The 22375-nt window shown below is 40.0% G+C and overlaps 1 protein-coding gene across 4 annotated transcripts in view; it reads left to right on the forward strand.

The window, feature by feature from the left end:
- NCOA6 (nuclear receptor coactivator 6) overlaps window positions 1–22375 on the forward strand; it is a 66609-nt gene that overhangs the window by 33906 nt on the left and 10328 nt on the right. For 3 of the 4 annotated variants that reach the window (XM_078150265.1, XM_020998544.2, XM_078150266.1), the window contains 5 exons: window positions 1344–2174; window positions 4471–4617; window positions 6601–7726; window positions 15853–15974; window positions 18470–21469. In XM_078150265.1, the coding sequence (XP_078006391.1) occupies window positions 1344–2174; window positions 4471–4617; window positions 6601–7726; window positions 15853–15974; window positions 18470–21469 (5226 nt within the window). The remainder of the gene's footprint in view (window positions 1–1343; window positions 2175–4470; window positions 4618–6600; window positions 7727–15852; window positions 15975–18469; window positions 21470–22375) is intronic. The other variant, XM_078150267.1, reaches the window with a different exon arrangement.

The raw sequence follows: 22375 nt of genomic DNA on the forward strand, positions 1-22375 counted from the left end.
TTTATGTAATTCTTTTAACAATTTCCATTCATATCAAATACAATAGCACATGTACGTGTGCTCAGTTTGCTTTACAACAATCCTTTTAGAGCAATTTCTAGTCCAGTCAAATTAACAGACATTTATTAAGTGCTCATTATGTACCAGACCCTGTGCTAAGTACTGGAGTTACCAAGCAAAAAGTCATCTTTGCCCTCAAAGAGCTGACACTCTAATGAGGGGGATAACACGCAAACAACCAGGTACAGACAAGCTATAGACAAGAGAAATTGGAGGTAATCTAAGAGAGAAGCTGCTAGCCTTAAAGCTCACCAGGAAAGTCCTCTTGCAGAAAAGGTAGGATTTTAGCTGAAAATGGAAGGAAACCAGGAGGCTGAGCATTCCAGGCATGGGAAACAGCCAGTGAAAACACCGGGAGTCAATAGATTGAGTGCCTTGTTTGAGGAACAACAGGCAGGCAGGTGTCACTGGATTCAGTATGCAGAGGGGGAGTAAAGTGCAAGAAAATAAGAAAGATAGGAATAGACCAAGTTATGAAGGGCTTTAAAAAGACATGCACTTTACAAAGAGCACTTTGAAAGCTGAGTGGAGAATGGTCTGGAGTGGGAAGAGATTTGTGGCAGGAACACCCACCGGAAAGCTTATTTCAGTACTCTAGGCTTGAAGTGATGAGGGCCTGCACTGGTGTGATGGTGGGGTCAGAGGAGAAAAAGGAGCACATGTGAGAGATGCTTTGAAGACTGAATAAACAAGACTGGGCAACTGATTAGTTATAGGAGATGAGAGAGTGAGAAATAAGAAGGACACCTATGTTTTAATCCTGGTTCACTAGAAGGATGATGTTGTCCTTGATAGTAAGAAGTTAGGAAGAGGTAAGGGTTTTTGAAGAAAGACAATGAGTTCAATTTTGGACACATCGTCAAAGATGTCTCTTGGACAGGACATTCAGTTCAAGATATACAATAGGCAATTGGATCGGGTGTCAGGAAAGAGTTCAGGGCTGGGTAAATTAATCTGAGAATCATCTGCAGAGATGATAATTGACTCCATGAGACATGTTGTGTCATAAGAGAGCCTGAGACTGAGGATCAGTCCTGGATTTGATTCCCACCTTTGGCACTTAGTGTGTGACTATGGGCAGGTCATTTTATCTTTTTCAGCCTCTCTAAAGTGGGGATAATAGTATTTAAGCTACCTATAACAGTTATTTTGAGGAAAGTGCTTTGTAAGCCTTCAAATGTAATAATGATTTGTAAACCTTAAAGTGCTTGAGAAAAGTGAGCTACTATTACTTTTCAATGGCATTAAGTGAATTATCCCTTTGTTGATTTTCTTCAAAACAGATTCAGTGGATCCACTCCTCTCTGGGCTTCCTCTACAGCAACAGAGTCATACCTCAGGGTCTTTGGCTCCTCAACTCCACCAAATGCAGCCTGTACCAGTTAATAGACAAATAAATCCACCTAATTTTCAGCAGCTTCAGCAGCAGCAGCAGCAGCAACAGCAGATGCAACCTAGACCCCCACAGCAACATCAGCAGCAGCAGCCACAGGGAATTCGGCCTCCTTTTACTGCCCCCACTCAGGTGCCTGTGCCTCCTGGCTGGAACCAGTTGCCTTCTGGAGCTCTTCAACCTCCACCAGCCCAGGGTGCTCTGGGTACATTGACAGCAAATCAGGGGTGGAAAAAAGCCCCCCTTCCTGGTCCTATGCAGCAACAGCTTCAGGCAAGGCCATCTCTAGCCACAGTACAGACTCCTTCCCACCCTCCACCTCCTTATCCCTTTGGTAGCCAGCAAGCCTCACAGTCCCACACAAACTTTCCTCCAATGAGCAACCCAGGTCAATTTACTGCTCCTCAAATGAAGAGCCTTCAAGGGGGACCTTCCCGGGTTCCTACCCCACTTCAGCAGCCTCACCTAACGAACAAGTCTCCTGCGTCATCTCCTTCCTCCTTTCAGCAGGGATCTCCTGCATCATCTCCAACAGTTAACCAAACACAGCAGCAGATGGGACCAAGGCCACCTCAAAATAACCCTCTTCCCCAAGGATTTCAGCAGCCTGTCACTTCTCCTGGTCGAAATCCTATGGTTCAACAGGGAAATGTGCCACCCAACTTCATGGTGATGCAACAGCAAAATCAGGGTCCACAGGGTTTACATCCAGGTCTAGGAGGTGAGCTGGACTGAACATATTTTTGCCATTCAGTTTCTTAGAAAAATTGCTAGAACTTCATGTGGCTTTTTCAATTGGCATGGGAAAAACTGTAATTTAAGGAGCTTATTCATGTTTTACACTGCATGGTTAGTGTTGTCACATTAACTTAGCTACTTTGATGTATCATATGGTATCTTGGTAACTGAGCCAACCATCTTTGTGCAAATACAGGTAACCAGGTTAGATGTGTTCATTTTGTTTTTTGAAATCTTTTGGCTTGTCAGCTAAGAAAATGTGTCAAGAAAAGCACATTTTCCCTTCATGATCTGTCTATTAAATTTAGTACGTTGTTGTTATTTAGTAGTTTAAATTGTGTTTGACTCTTTGTGACCCCATTTGGGGTTTTCTCAGCAAAGACACTGGGTTTTCTTGGCAATGATACCAGAATGGTTTGCCATTTTCTTCTCCAGAGATGAGGAAACTGAGGCAAACTGAGTTAAGTGACTTGCCCAGGGTCACACAGCTAGTAAGTGTCAGAGGCTGGATTTGAACTCAGGAAGGTGAGTCCTTCTGAGTCCAGGCCAAGGTCTCTATCCACTTCATCACCTAGCTGCCCCTTTTAGTACACCAGCTGCTGGTAAAATAGTAAACATGATCTTTTGATAGATTTGGTAAAACTTTGTTCAAATGCAAAAGATAAGTTCAGAACACATTAACTTTTACAGTATTATAATGCAGATAGCTGCTCCTTAGAGAGGGAGCTCCACTAGTTATACCTAAAGGAGATTTATTTATTAATTTTTAAGGTGTCTCTCGTATGAAGAAAAAGCAATGGAGCTTAATGTGTGAGAGGTAAAACGATTACAGTAAAACTTATCCATCTCCATGTTTATTATTATTTATTGTTATTGATCATTTATCTAGTGCACAAGAATGTGCTTGGAGCTTTTCAATAAGACATAGAAAGCACGGTTACAATTATCATCTGATAAACATGCTCAGAAAAGAAAGTGACTTCCCCACCCCCAATATACTCCTTAAAGCTCTAGTACAGCATAGTAAAGGCATGTTCTCATAGTTTCTGGTGAACTTGAGTTGCTCATCAATCTTTTCACTGGCTTGCAATTTATTTTATTGACATGGGCTATAGTTATGGCTTTAATATTTGCATCTCTTGGAGAAAAGGGCCCTACCAAATTCATGTTTTCCGGAAAAGAAAAATGATTTCAACCCCAAACTTCAGCGTCTGTCCTCCCCAACACTGTGGACATTCTGATACAGATCATCAGCCAGGTTTTGTCTGGGTCCCACTCTACGGATTTGATTACTGTCTTTTCGGGTACCATCAAATGGTACAGGGGGACACGCTATTAAACAGATGCATAATTGTATGCAGAAAATGTCTTTTAAGGAGGAAGGGATTGAAAACATAACACTTTTAAAGCGAGAAATTTGTTTAACACAAGTAAATTTGAAAGAAGATTTTTGAGTCAAATACCTTTCATTGAGTCCTTCATGGGTTCACCTAGATGATCTGACCACATCCAGTCCTCTATTACTTACTCTTCTTCTAAATTAATTCTCAGACATCAAACATTGTTATAAAAGAGAAGCAAGATTTCAGCCACTTCATATTATAGTGATTCTTTGTATCATCAGAGGATGGAGCAGAGAACCTTAGGGAAGGTTCTGTGTTAAACTGATGATATCCTCATTTTGAAGCTTCTGTCCACCACCCATTATAAGGAGACCAACACTATAATATTCAAGGGGGAGAGAGGGATGGAGGAATATTGTCATTTATCTCCTTAGATGGGATTGAAGCTGCTTATCTATTTTTAACATCAGGACTCAACTGTTCACTCTGATATGTTGCATATCAACCTGTTGCCATGCTTTTTTGCACATTTCAGGGTTTAGCATGTTCCCTTGTTTCAGATGCTCCTTTGGGGTCTGTGCTGAGGAAATTCGGATTTTCCGGATTTGGTAGGCTACATACAGAACAGTGTGAGCACGTGAACCTAGCTGTGCCAGTGAGCTCTGGTCACTTCTAGGTAGCAAGTTGCCCTCTTTTCCTTGGCATGTTCTGAGTATAAATTTTTTAAATATTTTCTTTTTATTTTGACAATGCTCATGTGAGAGACTGTTGTTTTTTTAACCATCTTTTCTGAATTTAACATAAAGATATAGCCACTGTGACTAAAAAACTAAGTAAGCGGACTCCTCATACTGTTCATCCTTCCTTTTTCATTCCATGCTTGAGCACAAGTGCAAATTTGCTAGGTAACTGCCTTACTCATTGTTTTCTATTAAGGAATGCCTAAACGGCTCCCACCTGGCTTCTCGACAGGACAGGCCAATCAGAATTTTATGCAAGGCCAAGTGCCTTCAACAGCCTCTGGAACCCCTGGGAACACAGGAGCCCCTCAGTTACAAGGAAACCAGAGTGTACAGCACACAGGTTGGTGTCTCTCCCCCTGTATCTGTGGACAGGAGCCTTTCCTCTTACCTATTTTATTTCTCTTATGCCAAATTTGAACAAAGGAGACTAGAGGCTGGTGGGGTCAATAAAACAGGCACAATTACTGTCTTAAGATATCTTAAGGATTGTCATGTGGAAGAGGGATTAAACTTATCCTCTTGTCCCACAGAGGGGATGACTTGGCCTAATAGGTGGAAGTTAAAAAGAGGCAGATTTCAGCTACCTGTAAGGGAAAAACTGCTTAACAGAGATATTTCCCAGTGGTCTAGACTACTCAAGTGTCCCTTTTGCTGGAGGTGTTTAAACAGAGGCCAGATAAATCACTTGTCCAGGATATTGGAGAAGGAATTCATCCTTTGAGATAGAGATTAAACTAATTGAGCTTTATGGTTCCTTCTAAATCCTAGGATTGTGTGATGCATATACATCGCAATAAATGTCAATGAAACAAGCAGTTTGTCTTTTGGGAACAAGTTGGGGAAGTTAGTAACTTTAGCCTTCAAATTAGTTAGGGAAGAGTTTCCAAGAAAGGACTTCAGGTCAGTGACTCCCTTCCTTGGCTAGAGCTTCAAGCCTCCAGTAAAGTGTTCCTATAATTAAGATGTTTCTATGCTTATTCCTCACTTTAACCTTTTCTCAATTGAAATAAGGATAAATGGAATTTGTCCACGTCTGGGCCAGGTTAACTGGCAGCCAGTGCACTTGAGAGGCTGAGTGTAATGCTACCATCAACAGCAGCTGACCATGTGTTCTGGGAAGAGTGAGTACAGCTAGATTGAAGATAGGTGAAAATAAAGGTCAAGGAGATCTGTAATGGCTTATCCCTTTAGCCAGGGATTTTTCTCCACAATCTATTTGAGAAGTGTCAGGTCCTGTGCATAACTGTTTTAGAAATCAGTAAATAAAATGTATACTATACGTTAACTTGACTCACACAGAGAGTAGCTACTGGTTCCCTATGTATTGGTCACAGAAACAAGAAAACATCCTAGTGCAGTTAATCCCCATAGTATACACACTTACAGGAAACATATTGGGAGAGGCTGAATCTGATTACTCCAGGAATGAGTCAAGAAGTGCTCAATGGCCTGCGTTTCATCTCTCTGATTGTATATGTACCAAGTGACTCTTTCTATTCCTGTCTCACCCCTTTATGTCAAGGCATCATTTAAATTGGAACATTGGTCTGATGCCATCAAAAATATGTTGATAGCCCTATGTTCTTATTTGGGGTTAATTTGATCATTTGGTCCCAGTTTTAATTGCATATTAAGGAAGGATTAGAAAGGCCTTGTTTACAGCTGGTGAAAATTTATATGACTTCTTGAGAAGAGAAGGCAATTTCTTTGACCTTTCTTATTACATATGTAACAAATAGCGTTTGCCCAGGTAGCTAAAGAGTAAAGTCCAGATGACCTTCTCAAGGAACCTTGTAGGCCTCTCCAACTTCTTCAGAATGTGCTTGGTAGAAAGGAAGCATCTTATCTTAAAAGTCTCTGCACTTGCATCTTACATTTCCCCAGCTGCTCTTGAGGCAAAGTTTAGTTCACTGACCAAAAGTGTTTTTAATTTTCTTCATCTTACAGGTAGCAACAATCATCTTATTCAGTATTGACAATGAGATTATGTCCTCTTCCCTTTGTAATCTGAGAGAATGTAAGCTTGATTATCCAGCAAAAAATTTGTATCATTGAGTTGCCAGGCAGGAGTGGGGAGAACTTGTTTACCTCTATCCCCGTTGTGCAGTAAGATCTCAATGTAGATGATTATACAGCGTCACACCTTTATGACCCAGAAAACCCACCAAAAGCACTCTCAAGTGTGTTGACAGGTAATGGTATTTAAATTGGTCACTCAGAGTGGTGGGGAGTGGGGTATCTTTATAGTTAAGGTAATTGGAATATACTAATGCCAGATGATTCATAAGAATTTCTTTTTAAGGCCTTGCTTTTTCTTTTAAAGGTGGCCAAGGAACTGGTCCTCCCCAGAACCAGATGCAAGTATCACATGGGCCACCAAATATGATGCAGCCCAGTATGATGGGACTTCATAGCAATATAACCAGTCAACAAACTAGTAACAATGGAGTTCCTCAGGTGAACATGGGCAACATGCAAGGTCAGCCTCAGCAAGGACCCCCATCTCAAATGATGGGCATGCATCAACAGATTGTGTCCTCCCAAGGACAGATGGTGAACTCTCAGGCTCAAGGAGCCCTGAACCCTCAAAACCCAATGATCCTTTCTCGTGCCCAACTTATGCCACAAGGCCAAATGATGGTAGCCCCTCAAAACCAAAACCTTGGGCCTTCACCGCAAAGAATGACCCCTCCCAAACAAATGATTCCCCAACAGGGCCAGCAGATGATGGCACCACATAATCAAATGATGGGACCTCAAGGCCAGGTCTTGCTACAGCAGAACCCAATGATAGAACAAATAATGACCAATCAGATGCAAGGAAATAAGCAGCCATTTAATGGTCAGAACCAATCCAATGTTATGACGGGACCAGCTCAAATAATGAGAGGACCAACTCCAAACATGCAAGGAAATATAATTCAGTTTACAGGACAGATGGCAGGACAAATGATGGCCCAGCAAGGCCCTGTGAACAGCAATCCATCTCAGGTTATGGGAATTCAGGGACAGGTTCTAAGACCACCAGGACCTGGCTCACATATGTCCCAGCAGCATAATGATGCCACTACCCCCACAAATAATGAAGTCAACATTTCCCAGATGATGCCTGATGTTTCCATGCAGCCATCCAATATGGTGCCACCCCACATGCAGGCAATGCAAGGAAACAGCACCTCAGGGAACCACTTTTCAGGGCATGGGATGCCTTTTAATGCACCCTTCAGTGGAGCACCAAATGGAAATCAGATCTCCTGTGGTCAGAATCCTGGTTTCCCTGTCAATAAAGACGTTACTCTAACAAGTCCTTTATTAGTGAATTTACTACAAAGTGACATATCTGCAGGCCACTTTGGGGTGAACAATAAGCAAAATAATACAAATGCAAATAAACCCAAGAAGAAGAAACCAGCAAGGAAGAAGAAAAGCAATCAGCAAGGAGAACTTAAGTAGGTTGAAATGATCTTGCCTAAATGTTATTTATTTGTTTCTGTGTCAAGGGGAACCCTGTAGTAAAGAGATCACTAGCCTAGGAGTCAAGAGCACTGAATTCTAATCCAAGCTCTGCCACCAACTTGTGTAATTTGTAGATATATCCCTTCTCTCTGGGTCTTAGGGTCCTGTATACAATGAGAGGGTTGGAATCGATGATTTCTTTGGACTCTTCAGCTTTAACATTTTATGATTCCAAGTTGTCTTAATTAGTCAGACCTCTAGACATTGAAATCACCTGCTGACTAGTAAAGACTAGTCCTAGGGAGCCCATGGTTCATCCCCCTTGGGAAGTCACCAGGGCCACTGTAATAAAAGAAATAGATCTTCAGCTGCTATTGACTATGTTCTCAGGCTTAATTATGGCTAGTGAACCAGAATGGGTAAGTATGTTTTGAAAAATAGCCTATGCGACAGATAAAGCAAAACCTGCTTAAGAAAGCTCCTTGCTGTTTCACAGAAATGGTTTTTTTGACAGGTGTCTTCATAGAATATTGGTTCTTAATCATTTCTAGAGGCTTAAAATCTATGTTAAGAAGATTAGACACTTCAAATCAGGCCCTCTTTCTATCCCTGACAGATGGGTGCCTTGCATGTTCACAGAAGGCAGAATGATTAACAAATTCATTTATACTCTATTTCCAAAGGCTGATGTTAGTTTTACTTGTTTTGTGCCTTGATGATAAGTGTTTTCAAGGAAACTTTAACTGTTTCTCTCTGCTTCAAAACATGAGACAGAAATGTAATAGTTAGAATTTACTAAGACACTAATTGCTTCAGTAAAGGTAGAAAAGATTAATTCAAATGTATAATTAGAATTGACAATAGAAGTATAAACAGGACCCTAATTAACAAATGGCTAACTCTTCTTCCTTATGTCTGGTCTGGGCTTTAGTAACAAAAATATGTGATAGATATTAGGCTACAGAGCAAAGGCTTTAGCTATTGCAGATTTCCCCTGTGACAACTGCAGCTAAATTAAAAATATCATATCTGATAAACCACCTTTCACTTGTAAGAAGTACATTTTTAAAGACTCGATTTATAGGTGAGATTTGGCAGAAACTAATTTGTCAGATGAACTGCCTCAGAAGGTCCATTGGGTTCCCTCTCCTTGGAAATATTTGAAAAGAGGCTGAATAATCACTTGATGGATATGTTATGAGGGTTCCTTCTGTGTGTTGGTTGAATTAGATGGCTGCTAAAATCTCTTCCAACTCTCCTTCTGTGATTCTGTTAATTGAGGAGGGGTTACCTTGCATGTGTTTTTATTTAATCATCTGGCACAAGAACCATGCTGTTTGAAAGTTACTTGTTGGTGAAGTCAAAAGTAAATATTTGGTTCCTAGCTTCACTGCCAACCTTATAAAGGGCTTTACTATGATTATACTTCTTTAAGATTAGTGAGCAAAGAAGAGAACAAAGTAGAATTTATTCATTACTTGGTGGCAGCATTAGGACTGAATCTAAAGTAGAAAGCACCTGCTTTATGTACAGTAAGAATCCTTTGAAAGATCTGTGATTTCATCAGCATAGGTACTCCCCACACTGATGCAGATTATAATCTGTTAAAGAGTTCCTATAGCAAAGAAGAAATGTTCCCGGTAGCTGTGCCTCCACACCAAACTAGGCTGGTTCTTTGGTGACAGAAACATAATCGGTTGCTTGGTCTTTACTCAAAACTTGATTGCTTATATGCTTAACCCAAGTTTTTACTCTTTTAGTCTCTTCTTTGAGAACTCAGAGCCCCTTCCACACGATAATGAGACCTTCAAAGAAGACAATAAACCACCAAAAACGGGTTGAAAAAGATAAAATTAGTTGAATGGCCTGTTAGTTTTACAGATAGAAGTTTTCCCAAGTACATTTCCCCGTGAACTTATTAATGGTCTTTTTATGCCAAGATGGATATATTTGTTGAGATTTACTTAGAATATAATGTCAGGTGGTTACAGAGTAGCACTGTATTTCAAAGACTCATGTTAAGAAATATAGCATGCAACTAGCAAAACCATTTCTTGCTTTAAATAAATTTTATAGATGATTTCATTTGGTTTCCTTAAGCCATAAGGATGTTTTGAATCAAACACCCTAAAAACTCAGTATTTTGGCTTGTACAAAGGCTCACTTTGTGAAGGGTGAGGTTGGCAGGACATGAATCTTTATCATTTCTGGGATAGTAAAATGGCTGTTTGTATCATACTTCCTTTTTTTTTTCTTTTGCTAGGCAGTTGGGTTAAGTGATTTGCCCAGGGTCACACAGCTAGTGAGTGTCATGTGTCTGAGTTCACATTTGAACTCGGGTCCTCCTGACTCCAGGGCTGGTGCTCTAACCACTGCACCACTTTGCTGCCCTAGCAGCATACTTCTTTAAGGTTGGTCTGATGTCTGCAGTTTTTGAATTTTCCTGGGTTGGCCATGTGAATGTAGGCAAGCCACTTAACCTTTTAGTTCCCCAAGGCAAATCTTGAAGATTGAATTGCAGAATAGGTGCTGATATGCATTGATAAAAGGAAGTTATTAGGAATGTTATCTAGAGGACAGGTTATCAACAGTTTATAGAGACATAGTTTTTGTTGTTATTTTTGTAACTATGTTTTGTGCAAATTTGCTGAGTTTCTGAAAGGTTTCAGAATGTTACATAGTAATATCTGTGTTTAGAATAAGAATTCAGTAAGACTTGTCTAGGCTTGACATTTTTCCCCAGAGGAAAAAGGACAAGACTTCCTGTTAATGAAATCCCACTGTATATATTCTCTTGTTCTTAAGACAGATGTGTCCAGTTGTGATCTTTAACACTGGAAGTTTTGACTGTTTTCCATTATTTTAATCATTAATACAGATCATAAATTAAATGTTAGAATCTATGCAGAGGAATTAACATTTTTCCTCCCTGGCTGTCTAAACTTTGCTTATTTGGTGCAGAAGTTGAGGGTGGGGGGAAAAAAAAGATGTAGGAAACTTTCTTTCCTAAAGAGGTTGTATGACCTGAGTCAAAACACTTAAGTTTTCTAGACCTTTTTTCCTAAAAAGGTATATAGGGTCGAGATAATTTTTTTTCCTTGCAATTCAGGGACTGGCTAGAGGGGGAAAGCATGTGCTTTCCTCAGCCTTTGACCTCGACCACATAGATTTTGCTATATTAGAAATAGAGCAGATCTCTGGTGATCTTTATGGGCACCTCTAGCATTTCATTTGTTTTTGTACTTTTAAATGTGGTAGATGATAACACCAAGATGGTTTACTTCACATACAGGCAACATCAAGTGCTTTTAGAGTCACAGAGAATCTAGAAGTGTTTTGATTTCTGAAACAGGAAACAATGATTCAACCTCACTCTTGACAGCACTGTTTTCCTTCAATTTGTGCAGAAATGTGTTTTTGAAAAGTTGTATAAAAATCAAATTTTTTGAAAATTTAATACAAAAAACACTAGGAGAGCTCATAATTTAAAGATTACTCAGATTTGTTAATGATCATAAATCCCTAAGTATTGTACATTTTCATACATTGAATGAGTGATAGAACAAAGGCATAATGCTTTTGTTTTCTTTGCCAAGAAGAATGATCTTTTGACTGGGAAAAATAGGTCACAAATGTTTAATGAGGAATTGGAACCTAAGATAAATAATGAGATAATAAAAGAATACCTAGGTCCCCTCATCAGACCTAGCCAGATTGCTTCCCAGAATTCTGCAAAAACTGGCAGATGTGATTACTGAAGCACTGTCAGTAATTTTTTTCTTTTTAGTTTTTATTTTTATTAATAAGTTTTTTGCATTCTCACAATTGAATACCCCATGAATACAATCCCCCAAAGCACTTAAGCTTAATTTTAACTGATATTGAATATACCTTTACACTTCAGTGGTTTTTCAGTTTGTTTAAAGAAAGGATGGGTATATACTTTATAAGTTAAACTCAGTAAAAGTCAAATTTTATTTGCATTTTGTTGCTGTTTAAGTTGTCTTCAGTTAGATATCTGTAGTAATTTTCATGTTATACTCTGTTTTACTCACCCTGTATCATTTCATGTAGGTTTTCTCTTAGTTCTTTGGATTCTTCATAGACAGTGCTCCTCATGGAGCAATAATATTTCATTACATTCATATACCGCAGTTTTTTTCAACCATTCTCTACTCAGTAGGCACACAGTTTACTTTTAACTTTATTGCTGTTACAAATAATGCTTCTATGAATATTTCTATGCATATAGTTCTTTTCTTGTTATTAATAACTTCTTTGGAGTATGAACCCAAGAATGAGATCAAAGTATGAGGTCAAAGAATACAAACGGTTTTGTAAGTTTTCTTACCTAATTTCAAATTGTTTTTCAGAATAGTTGAAATAAGTCATAGCTCTTTACCAGGTAGTCTGCCTGTTCTGCATTCCCACCAACATTGCCCTTTTCTAACTTTTGCTTTCTTAGCCAATTTGATAGGTGTAAAGTGATACCTTAGAATTGTTTAGATTTTTATTTCTCTTATTAATGATTTTGAGCTTTTTAAAAGATAGTTCTTAATAGTTTGCATTTTAAAAAAACTGTTTGTTCATATCTTTTGATCACTTACTTATTGGGAATGACCTTTTATCTTAGAGATTTGTATTGATTCCCAATGGAGTTTGAATGCCATACTTGAATCAGAAATGTTTCATGAAGTTTTTTTTTTCATTAGTCCTTATCATAGGATGCCTATATTTTAACAAAGCCTCTCATTGCATCTCTATGGATAAGATGGAGAGAAGTGGTGTGGTTGATTGTCCAGTTAGGTGGATTCATGTCTGTAGTAGAAAGGCATAGGTATCTGTCTTTGACCCTATGCTGTTCCATACAATAATCAAACTTGCAGGTAACACAGACCTACAAAACTGGTAGGTACAGCTAATATGTTAGGTAAAAATCAGGCTCCAAAGAGATTTTAGCAGGCTTGAATGAGCCAAATTTAAGAACAAATGTAATAGGGATAAACAGTACTATTGAGAGGCATAGTGTCCAGAAGAGAGGTGACAGTCCTACCTGGAATCTGTCCTCGTCAGACCATGCCTAAAGTATTGTGTTCAGGTCTGAGAGCCGTATTTTAGGAAATCTATTGCCAGACTGGAACAGGAACTTAATAAATGCTTGTTGACTGATACCCAGATGAAATTGACCAGGATGGTGAGGGGACTGGACACCTCAGAATATGGGAATTAATTGAAGGAATTAATCATGTTTAGCCAGGAAAAGAGAAAGGGGACATATATGATAACTGTTTTCAGATATTTGAAAGAATGTCAGCTGAAAGACGGATTAAACTTGTTTTATTTAGTTTCTTAAAGGCATATATAGGAACAAATTCACAGAATTTCCATTGGAAGGGACATTTGTACTTGAACAGGAATCCCCTACAGCATCCTTGGCAAATAGTCATCTTGCTTTCTCTTGAAGATCTCTAGTGATGAAAAATCTACTACCCCTCAATGCAATCCATTCCACTTTTCAACATCTCAAATTTCTGGGAGGCTTTTAACTGCATAAAATTTACGTTTTCGTTTCTTCAACTTTAACCTGTTACCCCATGGCAGTCTAGTAACCCTTTCAACAAAGAAAGTGAGGTTAATCAGGAGTGATTAATTCTAGATGAAACCATACTGATTCTTGGTCACTGCTTCCCTTCTTTAAAAAAGAAAAAAAAATCTATCAGTTTCTTTTATTTCCAAATATTTTCTACAGGGGAGAAGAGCAGTTCAACAAAACTAACCATCACATCACTGCTTCCCTTTCTAAATGTTCTTTAATTAGCCTTTTAATAGTCTAGAATTTTTCTCACTTCTCAGTTTATTAGCCTATAGTTTGGAGATGTTACTTTTCCCTTTTTGAAAATCAGTTCAAATTCACATGCTGCTGTGGTCCCGGTTCACCTCTTCTATTCTCCGTAATTTTTGAAATGTCATTGATAGGACCCTAGAATGTAATTTGTCTGGGCTTCAGAACTTTAATTCATTGAGGGCTGTTAAATGCCCTCTTACTATTACCCCGCTTGAATTTTAGTTCTCTTTTAGCCATTAAAAAAAAATGTGATCCTTAGCCATAATCTCAAAAGGGATTTATTTTCTTGAATACTAACTTCATATATACTTTATTTTCTGTAAAAGTGTCTGATAATTTCTTTAGTACTATCTTCCTTTTCTCTCTTGAGAGGGTTATTCTCTTCCCAATAGTCTGAATGTTAAAGACTGAAAGGTATAGTTATGTATTTGCTATTGGCATATTCTTATATTTTTGCTCTGTCTCCTTCAGTCCTCAGGGAGGTATGCCTCACCTCAGCATCTAGAAGCTGCCTCCATTAATATACTACACACTGCTATTGGGATCAGTCTAAGTCAGTCAATGACTGGCAACTCTCTAAAATAATCTAGCCGTGAAGTTACAGTAGGTTATAGTGATAAAACTCTGAGATGGAGAATTAAGAGTCCTACTACCAGCCTTGCCTCTGATTTACTTGTGGCCTTGGGCAAGTTCCTGCTTCTATTTGGTCCTCATGTGTAGTCTTTGAGGTTCCTTTCAGCCCTAACCTGCTGTGATTCTAAAAAGGATGGTAGACTCCTCCAATTCAGCTTATTGGCAGTTGTTAAATTTTATATGACCTTGGAAAACAGGCAAATGGGAATATTGGTAGATTATAATCTAGTCCTAATAGTCCTAAGGTAGGTAGTACAAGTATTATCATTTTATGATAAACTGGACTGTCCCATAGTCATAGAGCTAGTAAATGTCAGCTAGATTTTTTTGGTTATAGTTTTCCCATCATATCTTCTACTCCTATTCCACCACCCCCTTTTAAGTACTTACTGAATTGTTTGGAGCCAGAGTTAAGGAACTGCTCACTAACAAGTGCTAAGCCCCTTGTTACATTTTTCAGCTTCTGAAGTTGTGGTCTTGCAGATGTTAATATTTCAGAGTCAGCACCTTCAAACCCATTCTTGTCCTATGCTGATTGTCCAGAACTTCTTTGAAGTCTTGAACTATTCCTTCTGCCTGTGACTCTTAGGGAGGCAGGTTGGTATAGTAGAAAGGGAACCAGGAGACCTGGGTTCTAGCTCCAGCTCTGTCACTGACTTTGCTGTTGGACCTTTGGCAGTCAGTTAGCTATCTTGGTCTCTTAATTTCCTCATCTCTAAAACTAGGGAGTTTGAATAAATCTTTAACTAAGGCAGCATGATGCAGTGAAAAGAACACTGGATTTAGAAGCCGAGGAATGAATTCAAATCCTGCTTCTGTTACTACCTGTGTAATCTTGGGCAAGTCACTTGACCTTTCTGGGCCCTAGCTTCCTTATCTGTAAAACGAATTAGTCACCAATCAGCAGACATTTATTGAGCACTTACTGTGTGCCAGCCACTAGGGACACAATGACAGGAGCTGCCCTTTAGAAGCTCATGGGAGAGACAATTTACAAACAACTTATGTATGTACAAGGCATATATGGTGTAAATGGGAGATGGTCTCAGAGACAAGGCACTAATAGGAGTAGGACTAGGGAAGGAGGGGAGGCATTTCAGGCTTAAGACAGCCAGTGAAAAGACTCAGGAGCTGGAGTGACCCTGGATCACTTAGGTACAAAGTGTAAGAAAACTGGAAAGGTAGGAAGTGCCAGGTTATGAAAGGCTTTAAAAATCAAACAGGTTTTTAAATTTGATACTAGAGGTAATAGGGAGCCATTAGAGTTTATTGCTCAGACCTGAGCTTTAAAAAGATCACTTTAACAGTAGAGGGGAGGATTGATGAGAGTGGGGAAAGACTTTAGAGTTGAACCTCTAAGTCTGTGAATCATTCTTTCCACCTCCAAAATTCTTTGATTCTGGGTGGTTATATTACAATAAAAATTGTAGTTGTGCAAAAATTACTTGGAAAAATATGATTTTTAACTTGGTGGCCTGTAATATTTCACCCAATTACCAGATTACATAGACTATTTAAATCATAAGAAACATCATAATTCCTGTAAATGTAGGCTTATAAAAAAGGGTAGCTTAAGGCCAAATTAATTTTGCTTATTAACTTTCAAATGCTTTCCTTTTATTTCTTCTTTTTTCAACCTAGTACCCCAGATACACGCCCAGCTGGCCTTGAAGAGTCCGACCAACAACCACTGTCTGGAGAACAAGGAATTAACTTGGACAGCACAGGCCCTAAACTCTCAGATTTTGCAAGTAGGCCACCAGGTGATAAAGCATAATGATGTCACTTGTCTTGTCTATGACCTATGAAAGGGGGCTTTGTTGGTGTTCCTCCTTCCCCTCAAGGAAGAAGCAACACTTATTTTGTCCGTTGTGACCCATTTGTATTTCCTGAACATTTTGGCGTGTGTTATGTTTGAGAATTTTGTTGTGTTGTTGAATAATAAATCTTTAAAATAATAATAAAACCTATCCGAAGGTACATGTACCTTTGGACTCACCTCCACTTGGACCTTTCAGCTTCTTCCAAAGGAAGACTGAAATGGGATGGACCTCCCTGATCCTGACAGTATACAGCCAAGTCCCAGCCATATTCAGAGAAGCCAAGTTTAAATGAGGAGTTTTCACTACTATCTGATCTGATATGTTGAGCTGCCCTTTCTGCATTGTAAGCTGTGGATTTCCAAGAAATAAATGATATATTTATTCAGTATTGGAAAGTTTGATGTCAAAAAGAAGTGCTGGTCTTAGGTACTGTCACTTTAGCATCTAGGAATGTGGTAGGGCCCATTTCAGATGAAATATTGTCTATACCTATAAATGGTAGGGTTCACTAAGATGTCTGTTCACCCACCTGTGACAGGTAGAGCCAAGAGGGATACAGGCTCTGTCCATAGCAGTAACTAACCTAGGAGGGTGTTGGGTGCTCCTGCCTAATCTTCCTTAGGATCTTCCCACATAAACCATCTGTCTGTTCACCTTCTACACTGTTAGGAACTTGGTGACTCCTCAGCTGCTGCCTGTCCCTGGACCTTTCAGGACATCCATATCCAGGATTGTAATTTCCGCTAGATGATGCTACAGTGTTCCCTGCTACACTCTGGATGGGTGCTCTATTTCCTGTTTCAGGGCAGATGTACCAGCTGCTGAAGCAGCAGTTTGATAGAGGGTCTTTCTCACCTGTATCATGGCACTAGCATCAGGGAGCTTATGGAGAAACCATAACTGCTTTGGTGCATGATATTAAGTAATGCACATTGTAGAATCTGTGCCTCACGTAGAAAAGAATGTTATATTCATCACATGATATGAATATGCTTGATTGTGTTAGTAGGTATCTTCCTCATTTATTTTGAGAGAAATGCCTCAAGGACAAGAATTAAATATATAACAATACTGTATTTTACCTTGGGGAACAGTTTATTTAAAAGAAAAGTTATATTGCGTTTTAAAAAACGTGAATAAGACCGTCCAAATCTAGATTCTCTAGCATTTACCATTAGGTGCCAAACAAATCTTAGCTCAGAAGAAACTATCGTTTATTCTGTTCTTAGATGACACTTCTCCGTAAGGGTCAAAATAACGCTTGAGTCCTGTGTGTAATTAAGCTAATATCCATTCAGTTTTGCCAAGTCAAAAAAACCAAAAACACTTCTGCAAAGCTTTTAAACCTGCAGTGCCTGATTGTTGTACAGTTTTAACAATTTCTGTTACAAAAGCTGTATCTCAGCCCCGTGCCCCTCTCCCTCCAACCCACGTACCTTCATTGTTGATGTCAGTGTCCTTTTTAGTAGTTGTTTTCAGTGCTGTAATCAGTAATGCTTCTTTGTAAGCAATGAGGCAGCTATTTAAGCCTTGTCTTTATGAAGCTCCATGTGGTTATGTCCCCAGCATCTCTTTTCCATTTGTTGTCCAGTGGGTCAAATAGTTATGTCTTTGGTCTTGACGTTTTCTAATGGTATGAGTTACTGAGAAATCTTTCTGCAAGTGGAAAAAATAAAGAAGTATAAGTAAATAAGGGGGTAAGGGACAATTTTAAAAGATGGACTTATGAATAAATACATAAAGGTCCCTTTCCTGAGTTTGTATATGTATCTATCTCCTTGTGGTTTATAGTTCATTCAACTGATAAATGTCCTGGGGAGCCAGGGCAGCCAAGTTGCCAATAAGATTTATTTTCTTAATGAAGTAAATCCTAGACTTGTTTTAAAACTAGCTCAACTTTACAAGTCATAAAGCTATCTGTTCCTTTACAGTTGTCAACAAAACCATGAGAACACGAGAAACACAAGAAAATTAGTTAATTCTTACAATGGAGGGAATCACTTCATTTATATGTATAGTGAAAGTCAGATGGCATCTATATGACACAGAATTTCTAGATGGTAAAAAGCATCCATGTGATTAGATTTGGGCACCTTAATCCACGTTTTTGGCAGATATGTCACCTGGACTTTACCTCTTGCAATGAATAGCTGTATGGTTGTCAGAACCTGGAATCACTAGCACCTCATTCATATCCCAGGGACTCAGGAGTACTAGTGATTTTGCCCTGTCCTAAGCTTCTTTTACATTTTCTTAAACTATATGTGTGCCTGATGCCAAAAGACTGCATCCTGGAAAAATGATTGTGCTTGCACTGTTTGTATAGATTCAATGTGGCCTTCCTCAGAAGTATCACTGAATGTTTGTGAAAATGCTTTACAGATTCCTGAACTTGTTGGAAATCTAACTTCCCTGATTTGGGGGGCTCGTTCTAGGTTATTCATCTCAACAAGTTGAACAAAGGCCACTACAACAGATGCCTCCTCAACTCATGCAGCATGTGCCGCCATCCCAGCAGCCACCTCCACAGCAACCACCACCACAGCCACCTCAGCCACAGCCCCCACCACCACCCCCTACTCAGGCACAGTCACAGCAACAGCAGCAACAAATGATGATGATGCTGATGATGCAGCAAGATCCCAAATCAGTCAGACTGCCTGTGTCCCAAAATGTTCACCCCACAAGGGGTCCCCTAAACCCAGATGCACAGAGAATGCCCGTGCAGCAGAGTGGTGGCATGTCAGTAATGGTCAGCCTGCAAGGTCCTGGCTCAGTACCACCATCTCCCGATAAGCAAAGAATGCCATTGCCAGTAAATCCTCCCTTGGGGAATAATGCAAGAAAAATGGTATACCCAGATAATATACAGAATCCTTCCAATTCACCTCTGGGAGAAGTGGCATCACTTCCTGAAGGAAGTGGAAATGAAGTTCCTCCAGTCTCAGGAGCTTCAAATAACCTGGCTTCACATTTAGTAGTTTCTCAAAATCAGTTAATGATAGCAGGGCCAAAACCAGGACCATCTCCCCTTTCTGCTAATCAAGGTACAAGTCCACAGCAACCACCAGTTAATTCTTTATCTAGTTCTCATGGTCACCATTTTCCAAATGTTGCCACGCCTACACAGACATCCAGGCCTAAAACACCAAATAGGGCCAGCCCGAGGCCCTATTACCCTCAGACACCAAACAATCGCCCACCTAGCACAGAACCTTCAGAAATAAGTTTGTCACCAGAACGGCTCAATGCTTCTATAGCAGGTCTTTTTCCTCCTCAGATTAATATTCCTTTGCCTCCCAGGCCTAATCTGAATAGAGGATTTGATCAGCAGGGTCTTAATCCAACTACTTTGAAGGCCATTGGACAAGCCCCTTCAAATCTCACTATTAACAATCCATCGAACTTTGCTCCTCCACAGACTCATAAGTTGGATTCTGTTGTAGTTAATTCTGGAAAGCAGGCTAATGCTGGAGGAACAAAGCGAGCTAGTCCAAGCAGTAGTCGTAGGTCTAGTCCCGGTTCAAGTAGGAAAACTACACCAAGTCCAGGCAGACAAAACTCAAAAACACCTAAGTTGTCTCTGACATCCCAGACAAATCCAGCTCTAATGCAGGGTGCAGAATTGCAAAGAAATGTGTTGGCCAGTCCTACTTCTTTACCCACACCTGTACCTGGGAATTTTCCTAATAACAACATGCTGAATCCACCAAACCCAACTGTGCCTATGGCTGTAGTAGCTAGTATCACGGAGGATAACAAAGACAGTCTTAACGTTCCCCAGGACAGTGACTGCCAGACTGCCCTGGGTAATAAAGAGCAGGCAAATGTTGAGCTGAAAGCCATTCCTATCCAAGAAATGAAGATGATGGTTTCTGAAGACCAGCAAAAGAAGGAGATGCAACCTTTAGACACTAGCAAGCTTCCTATTGTAGAAGAGAACAAATCTATGCTCTCTTCTGCTATGAGAGAAGCCCCAACATCTTTAAGTCAACTTCTTGATAATTCTGGAGCTCCTAATGTTACCATTAAGCCCCCTGGACTTACCAGTCTTGAAGTGTCACCTACAGTGTCATCAGGGGAGGAACTAAAAAAGATAGCTGTCATTCCTCCACTGCAGGATCCACCTTCTGGTAAGGAATCTTCTAATCCCTTAAACTTGCCTCACAGTAATGAGCCTTGTTCAGCCCAAATGCACCAAGAATTGGGTGAGGTCAACTCCAGTGTCACACCAAATGTACCCCCAATAATGTCCAGGCCTGTCAGCTCCTCTATTTCTACTCCTTTGCCACCAAACCAAATAACTGTCTTTGTAACTTCAAACCCCATTACTACTTCTTCTAATACATCAACACCTCTGCCATCTCACCTGCAGCCTACATTAATGTCGACAGTAGTCACAATGCCCAATGTGGGAAACAAAGTTATGGTTTCTGAGGGGCAGTCATCAGCTCAGTCCAGTGCTCGACCTCAGTTCATTACACCTGTATTTATAAATTCGTCCTCGATAATTCAGGTTATGAAAGGATCTCAGTCAAGCACAATTCCTGCAGCCCCATTGACCTCTAACTCCAATTTAATGCCACAGCCTGTGGCAGTGGTTGGCCCTTTGCACATACCCCAGAGCATAAAGTTTTCTTCTGCTCCTGCACCTCCTAGTGCACCATCCAGTAGTCCTGCCCCAAGCATACCGACCAACAGGTCTTTGGTTCTTAACTCACGGGCAGCACCCATGCAACTTCCTTCTCCCCCATCCACAGCTTCTTCAGGTGTTCCTACACAGACCCCTGTCCAGCAAGTTAAAGAGTTTAGTCCAGATGAGGCTAGTCCTCAAGTTAGTGTTTCATCAGATCAGTGCCCTGTAGCAGCTGCGCAATCAGCAGTGATGGTTTCACCTCTTCTTACCAGTAGTCCAGGTTCCTCTGGCAACCGAAGAAGCCCAGTTTCATCTAGTAAGGGCAAGGGGAAAGTGGACAAGATTGGTCAGATTTTGTTGACCAAGGCATGCAAGAAGGTAACAGGATCTCTTGAAAAAGGGGAGGAACAGTATTCTGTGGATGGAGATGCTGAAGGCCAGGGCCTGGAAATGCCAGCCTTGTGTAATGTGGGAACTGAGCAGATAACTACAGAACCGGACAATAAGGCCACCACACCCCCGGCACCCACTCTGCTAAAGATAAGCACTCCTGGGCCTGGCACACAAAGTGTTAGCACCATGGCTATTTCTTCTTCCTCAGTATCAGTGGCGCCAAGCTTATTGAGCAGTGCTTCTTCTGCCAGCGCACCATCCATGGTAAATGCCCCAGTGATTTCAGAGCTTGCTTCCACAACCCCAAATACTAAAAGTAATCATGGTGGCATAGTGACTGAACAGCTTGGAATTGGCCTAGTGGAAGAGAAAGCAGGAACCCACCCAGAGCTTCTGCAGAATATAGGTATGTACTCCGAGCCTTGTGGTTTTTCTCATGCAGTGAGTTAGCAATTTAACAGTGAATTTAAGAAGTTTGGGCCGTGGCTGGAGGAAAGGAAGTTGATTTCAGACCCTCCTGATGTCTTATCCTGAAGGACAAAAAACATAAGGGCTTTCTTCCACTGAAGCGATTTATATAGGCAGACTGGTTAATAGTGTATTAAAATTAAGATAGGCTTATATAAATTGTTTTTCATTAACATTATAAATTTGTAGAACTTTAGAGTTGGAAGAGACATTAGAGATCATCAAGCCCAGGCCTCTCATTTTATAAGGGAGGCCCAGAGAGAATGGGAGTCCTACTGCAAGGTTCCTCAATCATGAGCATTTATTAAGTGCTTACTATGTGCCAGGCATTATGCTAATATGCTTTAGGGATACAAAAAAGAAAGACTAGTTTGTCTTTAAGCAGTGGAACCAGCATTAGAACCCAAATCCCTGGACTGTTACTGTAGTGCTCTTTCCATTATGCCACATTGTGATGTTGCCAAGTCCTGCCAAGATGTACAGACAGACTGTCCTGGAGACACCAGATTTAAAATATGCCTTATATATGAAGAGTTGGAACTCGATATTTAAGACAAAGCAGCAGCTAGTATTTAAAAAGTGATACCCATATTTGTTTTTCAAACAGCATTCTACTGATACATATGAAACCTAAAAATGATGTGGAAGCCAGATGTTGCTTAAAGTTGTGTTTTTGCATTTCTTCCCTTCAGTGAACATTATTGCTTCACATGCCAAGAAACTAATGATATTTACAATCGCATCAGGAAGACTGAGATGATTGGATGGCATTCAGAACTATTGAAACAAACAAGCAGGGAAATCTTTGCATCTGAAATTATCCAGAAGAATTTGGAAAACTCTA

Source organism: Phascolarctos cinereus, unplaced genomic scaffold (genome assembly GCF_003287225.1).
Source record: "Phascolarctos cinereus isolate Bilbo 61053 unplaced genomic scaffold, phaCin_HiC Scaffold_2;HRSCAF=192, whole genome shotgun sequence".
Lineage (NCBI taxonomy): Eukaryota > Metazoa > Chordata > Mammalia > Diprotodontia > Phascolarctidae > Phascolarctos > Phascolarctos cinereus.